The sequence below is a fragment of the Protopterus annectens genome, chromosome 1.part1 (assembly GCF_019279795.1).
Source record: "Protopterus annectens isolate FY-2018-M chromosome 1.part1, PAN1.0, whole genome shotgun sequence".
NCBI lineage: Eukaryota > Metazoa > Chordata > Ceratodontiformes > Protopteridae > Protopterus > Protopterus annectens.
In genome coordinates this window covers 1346607098-1346622523 of record NC_056726.1, presented here as the reverse complement: position 1 = coordinate 1346622523, position 15426 = coordinate 1346607098, and the positions used below count along the sequence as shown (strand labels likewise).

At 34.1% G+C, this 15426-nt stretch overlaps 1 protein-coding gene across 3 annotated transcripts in view; it reads left to right on the top strand.

The window, feature by feature from the left end:
• The window catches only part of LOXHD1 (lipoxygenase homology PLAT domains 1), a 2432812-nt gene that overhangs the window by 1161630 nt on the left and 1255756 nt on the right, over window positions 1–15426 (top strand). For all 3 annotated transcript variants that reach the window (XM_044082024.1, XM_044082018.1, XM_044082011.1), the window contains one exon: window positions 13866–14062. In XM_044082024.1, the coding sequence (XP_043937959.1) occupies window positions 13866–14062 (197 nt within the window). The remainder of the gene's footprint in view (window positions 1–13865; window positions 14063–15426) is intronic.

The window sequence follows — 15426 nt, the reverse complement described above, 5'->3', positions numbered from 1 at the left end:
TGCGGGTACTCTGTTTTTTCCAAAGGGGATTACTATGCATTTTTTTGCATTTAGCTTGAGACCATGGCTTTGACACCATGCACCAGTCTCTACCTAGATCCATAGTTATAAAATGTATTTAATTTCTGGACAAGGAACTAATATTAAAATCTGCTTGGAGAAAATCACCCTTAAAATATAATCAAAGCCTGATACGGTTTGACAATGATTATTCTTCCAGAATACTAGAACAAAGGAAAAAAGTCTGGCCAATAATAAAACTGTTGAAACAAAACAAAATAAAAACACAGCTGGCCTTTCCAGCCAAGATAAAAATACTTTTTGCCAATGAGATGAGAACCTGTAATGACTTAGAAGAAGCCACTATATTCATCAAAATCAACAACATAGTGCCTATCCCAGAAGAAATGGAATGGATGGCCCCTACTCTTAAAAGAATAAAAGAAACAAATCCTAGGACTGATGCTAGAAAGAAGAAACAAAAAACTGATTCCAAGATAGCTGTCCCAAAAAAATAACTCTTACAACTACATCTCTCAAAGTATCAACTGATATGGTACATCACTTGCCATCTGTTCTTATTTAAAAAAGGGAGGGTTTCTTAAACAACTGAGAAACAGTAATGATTTATTCAGAATGCTCAAAGAGTCCAATACTTTTTCACAAGCAAAGGTAGTTCAAGATGGGTTACTATTTACATTATATATAAGCCAAACAAAGCAACATATAATACAAACATAGAAGTTTCTATTCCCCTCCTTGAACTCAATGAATACTTATCTTGTTTATTTTTCATTGATATTACTTAAAATTTAAGTAATTAATTAAGTAATTCAACAAGGTACCATTCATCAGAGTTCAGACTCAAATGTAACAAATTAATATCATATATAATAGCAGTAACAGTAGAGTGTTTTTAAAAAAAATGCTGTCATGGAGACTAATGCCTTTGTCAGTTAAAGTATGATTTAAAAATGTCATGTATATCCTGGTCAAATAATAGTAGCAAACTCTTAGTACAAATGTCATCATTATTCTGTCTAAATATAGTTAATATCAATTATGGCAGGTATCACAGCTACGAGTGCTGTTTGATCAATCCTGATACGGTGTGCACGGATGTAGCCTTGTCTGGCAGCTAGTACAAATGTCAATATTATTCTGTCTAAACATAGTTAATATAAATTATGGCAGGTATCATAGCTTTGAGTGCTGTTTGATTAAGCCTGACATGGTGTGTGTGTGTGTATGCAGCTGTGTCTGGCAGCTTTTGTATGTTGCCATTTTCATGTCCGGAAAGCTGTGGGTTGTGGCTTGTGATTGAGATTTACTTATGCTTATGTATTAGGCTGTGTCTGACAGCTATTACAAAGGTCATTATTATTCTGTCTAAACATAGTTAATATCAATTATGGCAAGTATCATAGCTTTGAGTGCTGTTTGATCAGTCCTGATATGGTGTGCGTGGATGCAGCCATGTCTGGCAGCTAGTACAAATGTCATTATTATTCTGTCTAAACATAGTTAATATCAATTATGGCAGGTATCATAGCTTCGAGTGCTGTTTGATTAAGCCTGACATGGTGCGTGTGGATGCAGCTGTGTCTGGCAGCTGTTGTATGTTGCTGTTTTCATCTCCGGGAAGCTGTGGGTTGCAGCTTGTGATCAAGATTTACTGATGGTTGTGTATTAGGAAAAGACATTTGGTGCTTCAGCCTGGATCCAGGGGAATGAGGTAGATAAAACCATGATTTGGGATATTTTTTCAGAGAATAGTTTGTTTATACTTCTGCAGAGTGAGAGGTTGGAAGGCTGGAAGAATGTGTTATCTCTTGTTGTGGCGGCTTGTTGGGAGGTTTTTTTATTTTTGATCTGTTTGCTGTCCGTTCTTTCCTGGCTGCTGCCTTGCTGAAAGGGAGGGAATTTAGGCTTAAAGTTGCAGTGAAGTGAAGCTTTGCTTCAGGTGCATTGTGAGCCTCTGGTATGCAGTACACAGACACACTAACAGAAACAGACACTCCCAGGTGTCTATGGTAATGGAGACAGAGTGACGATAATGCTTAATGGCCTCCGAGATGATTCTTGGCAATGACGTTTTTGGTTTAAGAAAAAATATATAATAAAAGGGCTCTTTTAAACCACATATTGATGGTCTCCCAACACTTTGTTTAGCTCATTAAGTTGATTCTTGATAAAAAAAAAATAAATAATAAGCGCAATTTTATATTTAAAATGTATTTTGGTCCAAACACATTAAAGACTTACATAACAGTGCAAGTCTGATTCATTGTGAAAGACTAAAAGCACTTGATCTTGTGCAGTACCCTTTGCAGTGGTCTGGGAGGTGAGCTTGCTTGGATGTGTTGTGCATATGGGTATAGCTGATTCTAGGGCTGTTTGGGGTTGCCAGGAAATGCTAGAGAGTCATCAGATTTCCTTCATGGAAATACCTGTGGGAATAGAAGGTGTGTTGAGTGGTTCACTGGCAGAGTGGCCACTGCATGGAACAAGCTGGTAAAATGGAACAGGAAAAATATTGGTTTGGATATTTTAAGAACATCCTGGAAACACATCACATGAACTAGTGAATGGTATTCTGGCAAAACTGGATGGGCATTGTTGGCCATGCTTGAGGTACTGATATGTGTGTATGTAAGGATGGAAATATACTTATAACAAATAATAAACTAGAATAGTCTCATAATTTAAAGTCTATGGACTGTATAAACATGCTTGGAAGGAGCTAATGATAAGAATAAACAGTACAGCTTCTGGTCTCTCAAATAACTAAGCAGCAGGCAAAAAAAAAAAAAACACACACGCACACAATAGTTATTTAATGTATGATTTTAGTAAATCTAGACATAAAATATATAATCGTCATATAAGATGAAGCAGTCTGCTAAATTTAGATATTAAAGACAGGATTTAATAACATGGGCTTGTGTATAATAACACTACTGTCTTTACTACACTGAACATTATGATGATTTCCTTATATAAATAAATATGCATAGCAAGTCATGTAATTGCTTTAACTTGAATTGTAGTTTTTGTAACCCATCTTGACCATATATAATACTTAAGCGGTTACCGAGGTAACTAATGTTTTATATGACATCAAACTGACAAAGTTGTTCAAGAGAAACAATAGAAGCCTGAACTTGAAATGTCACAGAATGTAACAATCATATTCTGAACAAATAGTATTAAATTGACAATAGACACTCAGTTTAATAACATGGGCTTGTGCATAATAACACTACTGTTTTAACTTGTCATAATTGAAATTCACTACACTGAACATCAAGGGGAAGAAGTATGATGATTTTTCATATAAGTAAATGTGCATAACAAGTCATATAATTGCTTTAACTTGAATTGTGGTTTTGTAACCCATCTCGACCATATATAGTACTTAAGCTGTTACCAAGGTAACTAATGTTTTATACATGGCATCAAACTGACAAAGTTGTTCAAGGGAAACAATAGAAGCCTGAACTAGGAATGTCACAGAATGTAACAATCACATTCTGAACAAATAGTATTAAATTGACAATAATCACTCAGTTTAACCTTTGCTGATTATGCAAAATAGAATGTTGCCATTTAAATCTTAAAATGGCAAATTATGAATTTGGAAAGGGAACTTGTAATTATTAATTATTAATCACAATAAGTGAATTTATTGTTTTTAACCTATAATTTCACTCATTTTATAAAAAGAAATGACAGATATGAAAATCCTTATGTGTAGGATATGGGGGGAAGAGGGATGCACTGATAATTAAAATGCACTAACTTTCATCAATGTTCACATAACACAAACTTGATGCTTCAAGAAAGTTAGCAACAAAGTGATTACTTAAATGCTGGTAAATAATGAAATATAACTTCTGATATATCCAATAAAATACATGGTATTATAAACATTGGGTATAAATATTATTACCATCTATATATATTATAGGTTCATAGGTTCATAGGTTGGACTGGGCTATCTACCCGAAGGCATATATTAGCCCAGCCATGATGTGCGGTATTCACCACCCCTTTAGTAATTCCCTAGACCCTTGTAATAGCAGCTAGTACCCTTGGCCCCTATCTAGTAGTGCTGTTGGTGTGATCCCTGGTGTGAACTTTCTGTTACCCAACCACTCATCAAGGTTCCTCTTGAAGAGTGATAGTGAGGGGCTCTGTCTTATGTAGATCGGGACCTTGTTCCATAGTAAGGGAAGTCTCTGTGAAGGGAATCTATCCCTCCAGCATGTTCTATTCATTGTTATGTTGAGGTTTATATCCCTAGAGCATGTAGCATGAGTAGATCTGGTTTTGCTAAGATGGAGCATGTTCAACAATTCTGGGTTGGACATGGCTCTGTACATTAGACAGAGATCGCCTCTGAGAAAGTGGTATGCAACAGAGAACAGACTTAGCTTTTTCAATCGTGCTGCATAGGGCAACTGTTTGAGGCCAGTAATCCTCTTGGTTAGGTACCTCTGTGGTCTCTCCAGCTGCTGGAGATGTCTAGCCAGGTACATTTCAATTGGTGCAGTGTACTCAATAATGGGACTGATGAGGGAAGAGTACAGGGGCACCATTACATCCTTAGATCTTGATGCAAACCCTTTCGTGATCAGATGGGTCACATAGAAGGATTTTCTAACCACTTTGGCAACATGGTTATCAAAGGAAAGCTGACTATCTACTTGGGTCTCTAGATCCCTAATTTCTTCTTCAGATTTCAGGGGATTACCTCCTATGTTGTAGTTTGTGGGTACTCTGTTTTTTCCAAAGGGGATTACTATGCATTTTTTTGCATTTAGCTTAAGACCATGGCTTTGACACCATGCACCAGTCTCATTTAGGCCCTTCTGGAGGATCTCCATGTCGGCCGGAGACTCTATTATAGCACGCAGTTTGCAGTCATCTGCAAACTTAGTCAGCCAGGCCCACAGCCCTTCCGTGCTTGCCTGTACTTCTGAGAAGTATATGCCAAACAGGAGGGGCCCCAGGACAGAGCCCTGAGGCACACCACTCGTTACTGGACTAGATTCGGACATAGATCCTACTACTCTCACTTTATGGCATCTGTCTGAGAGCCAGTTTGCGATCCATCTTGTGACGTAAGGGTTTATGCCCAGGCTGGTGAGCTTATCAATAATACCTGAATGGGGAATGGTGTCAAATGCTTTAGCAAGGTCAAGGTAAGCTGTGTGTATCTCCTTTCCCTTATCTATAGCCTGAGTAACTGTCTCAAAGAAATCCACCAGGTTCAGGAGGCATGATCTGCCCTTTACGAAGCTGAACTGTGTGGGGTCCAGCGGCTGGACTTATTAAGTAATAAGTTCTGAAAGACTTCATCAATAAGGATGAATAGGATAAATAACTGTGTGCTATAATCTTTTACTGAGATTTTATGTATGATGCATCCTACTTTACTATGATTGAATTGCTTGTCATCATAAATGTAAATATTATTTGCTTATACAATAAGTAAACATTTATATTGTATTAGAATTCTGTCTTATCTACAATAGTACTATATCTGTTCAAAATAATATCAATATTGCTTATTCCTATTACAAATATTCTCTGTATGATAATTCAATTTATGGAGCTCAGATGTTCTGGATTGACAAGGTATGAGTGATAATCTGATGGACTTAGGTTTATCCATCAGATTAGGAATAATTTTCATTCCATGGTTAGTGTAGATCTTAGTTTTGTTAACATTTATTAATTTAAATTTATTTCACAAAAACATTTTTAGTATGCCTGACCAAAACATTACTTTACTGGTAAACACTCAAAGTATAAAACTGATAATTTCCTTTAAAAGCTCAAACATATACTTTATAGTTATCAGAGGAAAATGTTTAATAGTCACAATAAAACAAAAAATACATAGTCTAAATAACCTAAGATGGATTTAACTTTATTATCTTTAAATACCAATGGCTTAAACAATCCTAGCAAGAGATCAAATCTACTGAAATATTTAAAACTGAACAAAACACAAATTGTCTTCCTTCAAGAAACTCATTTCAAAACAAATGGCAATTACAAATGGAATTCTAAGGAATATATGATATTGGCACAATACACTTATAAGACAAAGACAAAAGAGGTAACAAATTTATGGAAAACAAATGTGATTAACCCAGAAATCATTTATAAGTATGAAGATAAAGACCTTATGGCATTAGTAATAGTTAAATATAATAACAGAATATGGACCTAGCCAATCTATACTGGTTCCCAGGCATTGGAACAGTAACTGTTAAAAAACACTTGGATTTCATTTCCAATAATTATAAAGGCAACTTAATATTAGGAGGAGACTTTAACTGTATAGTTGATATTTCTGAAACTACAAATAAAAGACCACTGCATACATCTGCTGTATCAAAAGCTTTAAACAAGTGGGTAGAAAAATTTCATCTTGTAGATACTTTCAAATTTAAAGAAGATAAATCTTTGTTGTTTTCCAATCAAGATCACAGATTTGGTACCCAAACTAGAATAGATAAAATATTTGCTGCCCATGACTTATACTCTAAAATCATTAATTTCTCAATCACTCCCTGCCCCTTTTCAGACCACAATTGATACTAAAACTTCAAAATGGGCATAAACCATTAATCTTTAACTCCAGAATTCCAGCATATATAACTAAAATTAAAGAGTTCAAACCCTGGTTATTATCTTAATTGCAGTTCTTCGCAGATATTAATTACACCACAGAGATAATTAAAATAATGATATGGAACTCATTAAAAGCTTACATATATGGTAAAACCCTAACTTGGTATAAAAAAAAAAAATCAGAGAATGGGATTCTAAATTATTTGATCTACAATCCAAACTTTTGTCAGCAAAAGCTGAAAAAATCAAAATCATTTGGAAATGAAAAAGAAAGTAGAAATATTAAACAATAAATACAACAAACTTCTAACACATAAAACTAGTTTAGCTTTAGAAAAATTAATACCTTGGCCACTTCTCCTAAATATCTGCATAATTTATCCACAAGAATCAAAATACAATCAAAAGCTAATAACATTAAAAGTATCTTCTATGAAAAGAAAGGGAAAATGTCTCAGATATAGGTGACATTCTTGATGCCTACAGAAATCACTATATGGAACATTTCCAAAAAGAAAATATATATATATATATATATATATATATATAGATATCGATCAATTAAATCTAGATGAAAAATGTTCTAATATTAAAAAAATACCAGAAAAATTAAAACTAGATATGTAAGCACCAATATCCTAAAAAGAAATTACAGATACAATAAAAGAGGGTAAAAATAATAAAGCTCCAGGTATAGATGGCATTATTATGGAAATATATAAACTTTTTCCTTCAAAAGATACTATTCCTCTTCCATAAAACTCTATTAGAAATTCAGTCACAAGGTTTAATACCACCCTCTTGGAGATGTTCCTTAATCACACCAATCCTAAAACAAATCCCCAAACCTCTGTACCTCATACAGACCTGTATCATCATTAAATAATGACTATAAGATATTTATGACAATATTAACTAACAGAATGAAAATACCATTATCCAAAACAATAAATAATGATCAAACTGGATTTATATATCACAGACACACACATGACAATATTAAAATGATAATTTCTCTTATAGATTATGTTAATAAAGAAAATAAAGAAACATTCATAATTGGCTTAGATATAGAGAAAGCCTTTGATTCCCTAAATTGGGACTATTTATTTAGAATTTATTTAGAATCCTAATGCTATTTCAATTTTCGGCATCCTTTGTTCATCTCCTAAAGAATATATATGTAAATAATTTAGCGTATGTCAAGTTAGGTCCTTTTACCTCTGAATTTATACATATAACAAAAGACACTAAACAAGGATGTCCCATGTCACCGATTCTATTTGCTCTGGCTATTGAAATATTGGCAGATTAAATCTGTAACAATATAAAAATCCAAGGAATAGAAGTTTATGAACAACATAATTCTAAAGTAATGCTATTTACTGATGACATATTACTAACATTATCTAATACAAAAGAGACATTAGAAGAATTAGATATATTAATTGACAAATTTCACATGACGTCAGGACTCCATTTCAATAAATCAAAATCAACATTTTTATTTTTAAATAATAAAAAGAACTGCAGACTAAGGGGGATCACATCATAGGGAAACAAGAATCTACCTTAAAATATCTAGGAATTGAGTCATGCAAGGATAATAATGAATTAGTCTCAAAAACTACAATAATATCATCAATACAATTAAAATCTCTTTGGAAAAAATGGAACAAAATAATATTAACATTTGAAGATAGACTACAGTTAATAAAAATGGTTTTACTGCCCAAGATCCTATATATAGCCTAGACAATACAACTGTTACCAGAAAGAAATATACATAAAGAAATAAATTCATGCCTAATAAAATTTTTATAGTTTCCCAAAAGAATCAGAATAGCTTTAATATATCATATCAGACCATGGAAACAGGGAGGATTAAACTTTCTTGCTATATAAACATATATAAAAGCATCAATATCTAAAACAATCTCAGATTGGATAAGTCCACATTAATCTGCAAATTGGAAAGAATTACTAACTGTAATATCAATAAAAGAATTTGATTTACAAAAAAAATTGAAATAACAGATAAAAACAATTTGTCATGGCACATATGTATTAGTATGCAATATAACATAACTAAACACATTAAAACCCATATGATTAATTATTATATTAACTCATTTAGGAACATTATTAATACAAATATAGATTTAAAAGTCTGGTTTGATCTTTTAACAACATTTATAGTCATAAAGAACTTTCCACATAAAGTATAGAGAGACATTATCAATTCCTGGGAACAGAAAGGATTTCTTTGTTGGCTCCAATGTATCAAATAACTAAAAGTTTTACATATGCAAGTAATAAAAACAACATACAAAATTCCACAACAGGACTGGCTATCTTTATAGAGTATTCTGCCATATTCGCAAGATTTAAGTAGAATAATAAACAATTCTTCATTTAAAGAAATACCTAAATTTATGAAATACATACATGAAATCATTTATAATGACTTTGACATGGGAAACAGTATTTCAAAATTTTACAAAATATTGATAAACTATAAAACGCCCAAAACCTCATATTGGAAATATGTAACAAAAGGACACTCAGCACAGTTAACTGAAGATATTAAAACAAATATCTTATTATCAATAAAATATCCATCCTTTACACAATACTGGAAAGTTTTTAATTGGAAATGCTTGCACAGAGCATTATTAACCCAAGACAGAATCAGTAAATTTAGTATTTCCATAAAAGGAATATGTTGGAGATGTGAGCAAGTTCACAATCCAGATTGTAACTACATTTTCTTTGATTGTGTTAAAATTAAGCCATTTTGGAATGATATTAATAACGTTCTACATGCTTTATTTAATTAATCATTTTATTTAACTAAAGCCCTTGTATTTTTAAATGTGAACGAAGGTCCTCATTTGAATAGGTCAAACATGCATCTAGTATGGACTATACTTGCAATTTCAAGGAAGTGTATAACACGAAGATGGAATACAAACACAATACCAACTTTGGAAGACTCCTACAGCCTACTGAAGACCACAGCATTATCAGAAATTAAAATTAAAGAACTAAGAATTTATCCAAAGATATTTATCAACAATCCTTGGGGAAAAGTCTTATAGTTGATTGACACTATAGGTTCATAGGTTCATAGGTAGGTACTAGGCTATTGGCCCTAGGGCCTATATAAGCCTAGCCAAACAGTACCCTGGCTTTTGCCACCCAAGAAAATTATTTTCCTGTGCCCCTGTCAAGCAGAGCATCAGAAGTGATCCCCGAGGTGAATTTCCTATCTCCCATCCAATCATCAAGATTTTTTCTTGAAGAGTGCTAATGAGGAGCTTTGTTTGATACAGACAGGTAGTTTGTTCCAGAGTATGGGAAGTCTCTCAGACAGGAATCTATCCCTCCAGCATGTTCTGTTTATTGTGGTGACAAGGTTTAGGTCCTTAGAGCATGTAGCTCGGAGCAATTGGGATTTCTTTATGTGGAGCATGTCCAACAGCTCTGGGTTTGACATAACTTTGTATGTTAGGCAGAGATCGCCTCTGAGTAGGCGATATGTGACAGATTAAAGGTGGAGTTTTTTGAGACAGTCTGCGTAGGGCATCTGTTTGAGGCCGGTAATCCTCTTTGTGAGGTATTTCTGTGGCCTTTCCAGTTATTGTAGATGTCTTGTGAGGTACATACCAAAAGGGGCATTGTACTCTATAATGAGTCTAATGAGTGATGAGTAGAGGGGAACAATGACCTCTTTTTTCCTGGATGAGAAACCTTTTGTGATGAGGTGTGCCACATAGAAGGATTTCTGTCCAACTGTGTCCCAAGGTCTCTGGTCACACTTTTGGTGTTAAGTAGACTACTGCCTATGTGGTAGTTCATGGGTACAGAGTTTTTAACAAAAGGGATGACAATGCACTTTTTGGCATTGGCCTTGAGGCCATGGCTTTGACGTCAGGCATCTGTCTCAGTGAGGCCCTTTTGTAGGATGTCCACATCATTAGGAGATATGATTATGGCTCCTAGTTTGCAGTCATCTGTGAACTTTGTTAGCCAAAGACCTTATGTGTTAGCCTGTACTTCAGAGAAGTATATACCAAACAGGAGAGGACCTAGGACTGAACCCTGTGGTACTCCACTTGTCACTGGTCTGAAGTTGGATTTAGAGTCTGCTACTTTCACAATGTGTGTTCGGTCAGTGAGCCAGCTGGCAACCCATCTTGTGACATAGGGATTTATACCTAGTTTAGTGAGTTTGTCTATAATTCCAGAGTGGGGGATGGTGTCGAAAGCCTTGGCAAGATCTAGATAGGCTGTGTGTACCACCTTACTCTCATCTACAGCTTTGGTGACCACTTCAAAGAGGTCTATCAGGTTTAGGAGACATGATCTTCCTTTTATAAACCCAAACTGGGTAGGGTTCAGAGTTTGGAGATTACCAATGTCATTGTTTATAAGTTCCATGATGATACGCTCCATAGCCTTGCAGACCAGGCTCGTCAGGCTAATGGGAAATAAACAGCCTCTGCAGGGCTCAAACCCATGACCTTGCACACCATAGCCAAGGTGATTTACCACTAAGCCATGTCAATATATATAATTGATCAGAAACTCTGATAATTTTTTGGACACACTTATAAAACTGTATACATTAAGATCTTTTATAGTGTCAAGCTAATGTAAATAGTGTACATAGTTATTTAAGATGTTATGTATAAATACTATGGAATTCATTCAAATGTATTTGAAAAAATAAAAAAAAAATTGAAAAAAAAAACAATCAGAATTCCAGCACTCTAACTGAGAATCGAACAGGACAACGTCTTACTGTGAGGCGACAACGCTACCGCAGCACCACCACCGCAGTATATATAACTAAAATTAAAAAGTTCAAACCCTGGTTATTTTCTGAACTACAGTTCTTCTTAAATATTAACTACACCACAGAGATAAATAAAATAATGACATAGGACTCATTAAAAGCTTACATATATGGTAAAACCCGAACTTGGTATAAAAAAAAAAAAATCAGAGAATGGTATTCTGAATTATTAGATCTACAATCCAAACTTTTGTCAGTAAAAGCTGAAAAAAATCAAAATCATTTGGAGATGAAAAAGAAAGTAGAAGTATTAAACAATAAATACAACAAAATTTTAACACATAAAACTAGTTTAGCTTTAGAAAAAAATAAAATCAATACCTTGGCCACTTCTTCCAAATATCTACATAATTTATCCAAAAGAATCAAAATAGAATCAAAAGCTAATAACATTAAAAGTATCTTCCATGAAACGAAAGGGAAAATTTTCTCGGATATAGGTGACATTCTTGTTGCCTATAGAAATCACTGTATGGAACATTTCCAAACAATATATATACATATTGATCAATTAAATCTAGGTGAAAAATGTTCTAATATAAAAAAAAACAGAAAATGTAAAACTAGATCTGCAAGCACACATATCCTACAAAGAAATTAGATACAATAAAAGGTGGTGAAAATAATAAAGCTCCAGGTATAATGGCATAATTATGGAAATATATAAACTTTTTCCTTCAAAGATACTATCCCTCTTCCATAAAAATATTAGAAATTCAGTCACAAGGTTTAATACCACCCTCTTGGAGATATTCCTTAATCACACCAATCCTAAAGGAAAACAAATCCCCAAACCTCTGTACCTCATACAGACCTGTATCATTACTAAATAATGACTAAGATATTTTATGACAATATTAATTAACAGAATGAAAATACCACTATATAAACAATAAATATTGATCAAACTGGCTTTATATATCATAGACACAGACATGACAATATTAAAATGATAATTTCTCTTCTCTTGAGTCACCTAGGATGATTAGTGTACTGGGCAAGGTGCTTAGCCTTAGGGGCTTAGGTTGAGGAGCACACTGGAGGTGAGCTATGTGTCCTGTGGTTTGTGCTGTGTTCTGGTGGTCAAGTGCATTTCTGTTCTGGAGGTCTCTGCTGTTTGGGTAAATTTCTGTTGAGAGCCTCCGTAAAGGTGGGTGTGTGGATTGTGTTTTTATGTGAGAGCTGTTATAGTGGGTGTTCAGGAGGGCAATGTGTTCCAAGTGGTGCGGTGCAGGAGCTGACCTTCATAAGCATAAAGTAAATCAAATTAGCCAAATAAGTTATCCGAGTATGAAATGTTTGTGACTCAAATAGATTTAGATATAATGAAGTAACTATTTCTGTATCAACAGCACTAATTATATCCATAACAACTTACATGCCATCTTCTACAACACTTCTGTAGCCAGAAAAAGGCCCATTTTCTCTCTACTCCATTAGTTTGCTTTCCTGCTTCTCCATGTTGCTTCCTTCCCTGCAGCTGCTCTCCAGACCCACACACACAAAAATAGTTAGCATGCTTTACTTACATTTTTCTTTCATAACATATTTGTGACCTATTATCTTAAAAATGTATACTGTTAGTTTTGTACATCTGACAAAAAATCCTTTTTTCCACAGCCATCTTATTTTAGCTAACCCATCTTTTTGTAGAATATAATTCAGTGCACATCATACAGATTCTCATGAACATTTTATCATGTTTATAAAGATTATGTCTGTCTACTTTGTGACATTTCCCGCACAGAATCATATTCTATCTCATCATTCCCCAAAAAGTTTTATTCTTTATACTTCTGAAAAACAATGTTGTGTTGTCTCTTCTACATTACATTCAGAGCACTTTCTTTCTTCCATAATTTTATGTTTTATATTATCCTTCACTATTAATTTATCAAGCAAAATTCTTCACAGGAAATCCCTTGCTTCAAAAAATGTAAATCTCTATTTTATTCAAACTTTCCCCCCTTCTTTTAAACTCTTCCATGGATATATTAAATACATTTTCCATTGTCATCATATATCATTTTTTTTCATTTCCATGAAATTCACTCAATTGTAATGTCCATAATTTCATCTTATTTTCATATTCAGTTTCTTCCATCTTAATCGCATTTCCTTTGCCAGATTCCCCCAAGTCCGTATGAATACCACCTTGGTTCTCCCCTGAAAAGAGGCAGCTGGCCTTGTAGAACTAATCTGGTTAACAAAGGGTAAGTACATAAATAAATTACATAAGTACATATTTAAGACTTGCTTTTAGGTTCATCTATGCTTAAATATATCTATGGATGTTTTTTATATCTTAAACCCTTCTAATTCAAACTATTTCAATATGTTCTATCCACTTTTTCAGCTATCAGTTACCATGTCTTGGTGAAGACTGGTGATGTATCTGGTGCCAGCTCAGACTCCAAGGTTTTTGTTAAGCTATACGGTGAATATGGAGACACTGGTAGACAGCCTCTTGTTGTGTCAACGAACAACCTCAGGAACTACTTTGAACGTGGAAGAGTAGATGTGTTTGTTATTGATACAGTTGACATTGGAAAGGTAAGTCTGGGACACTTACTACTGTTATCTAGATGCATTCTGCCATTAGTGCAAAGATCAGTACATCAGTTTATTTTAAGAATGAAAAAAATGCAGAGTGACACATATTAAAGAATGGATGAGGAAAGAAAAAAAGAGAGCCTAGAGGCATTAACTTTATCCTGTTCCTGATTAGGAATTATGATATTTATTATAAAAGAGTTGGTAAACAGATCTTCATCCTAACTACTGCTGCATTTTAATAACTGAATATTTTTATAATGTTTAGCATGCTGTGCAGTTGCCAATTTTTAGAAATGCTTTATATTTTTTAGTCATAATTAGTTGCCTGAGTTATCCTACATTGGGCACCAAACATTATAGAATATGTAACATAAGATAAGATTTTCTCAAATCCTGGACATGTAATTATTGACTGTTCTTTAACATAGATATGTAATATAAGAGGCTAAACATCAAAAATAAAATATATTTATTTATTTTATTTTTATTTTATTTGACATTTGATTACCGGGAAAGTCTGTCTGGGTCAAATGTCCCCATTTTCAGTGGAGACCCAGGGAGAAAAGCTCCATACTTAATAGTTTAAGTTATCACAGTCAGACATTTACATATGTGCACATTCCCGTTTCTTCACTTATACAGAGTGCAGGTAGTTTATCATCTTACATAGAGTATTGGATATTGCAGTTCAGTAGTGTATGTAATTTGACACTGGGATATGATGTAGAGCAGCATGTACATTATATCAGCAGAGCAAACCAGTAGTAATACTGTAGGAAACATTGTTACTACAGGTTTATCAGTATTTTTAGAATGAAGGACTGAAACATTGTTGAGGGACGTGGGAAGAGTGTAGGGAGGTGTTTCAAAGGAAGTCAGCTGTAAGGATGTATAGAAAAAGGGATTCAGAGAAGTTTTGTAACAAGGTTTTGTTGGGGGTAAAAGGCTCTAGGAATTATGAGATATGAGGAAGAAGTATCAATCAGAACTAGGATATATGAGAAATAAGGGAAGGAGTGTTTAGAGAAAGGGTTCATGGCAGACAGATTATAGAGAAAGGTTGTGTATACAAAGAAAAGAAGGCTAGGGATGGTAGATGAGAAGAAGGGGGGTGAAGTGATTTAGGCGGTTGTGCCTGCCAGGGGTAGGAAAAAAGGCAGGAACGACAGTAGTTATGGGAGTAGAGGAGCTGGTGTTGGTGGAATTTGAGTTCAGAGAAGCTGTATATTGTATGAAATGAGTGTTGAAGTCATTAACTATTTGTAGAGGTGGGATATCAGTCATGGGCAGTGGACTTCTTTTGATCCCTGGGTTTAGTAGAGATGAGACTGAGGACCAGAATTTTTTGTGGTTAGATCTAT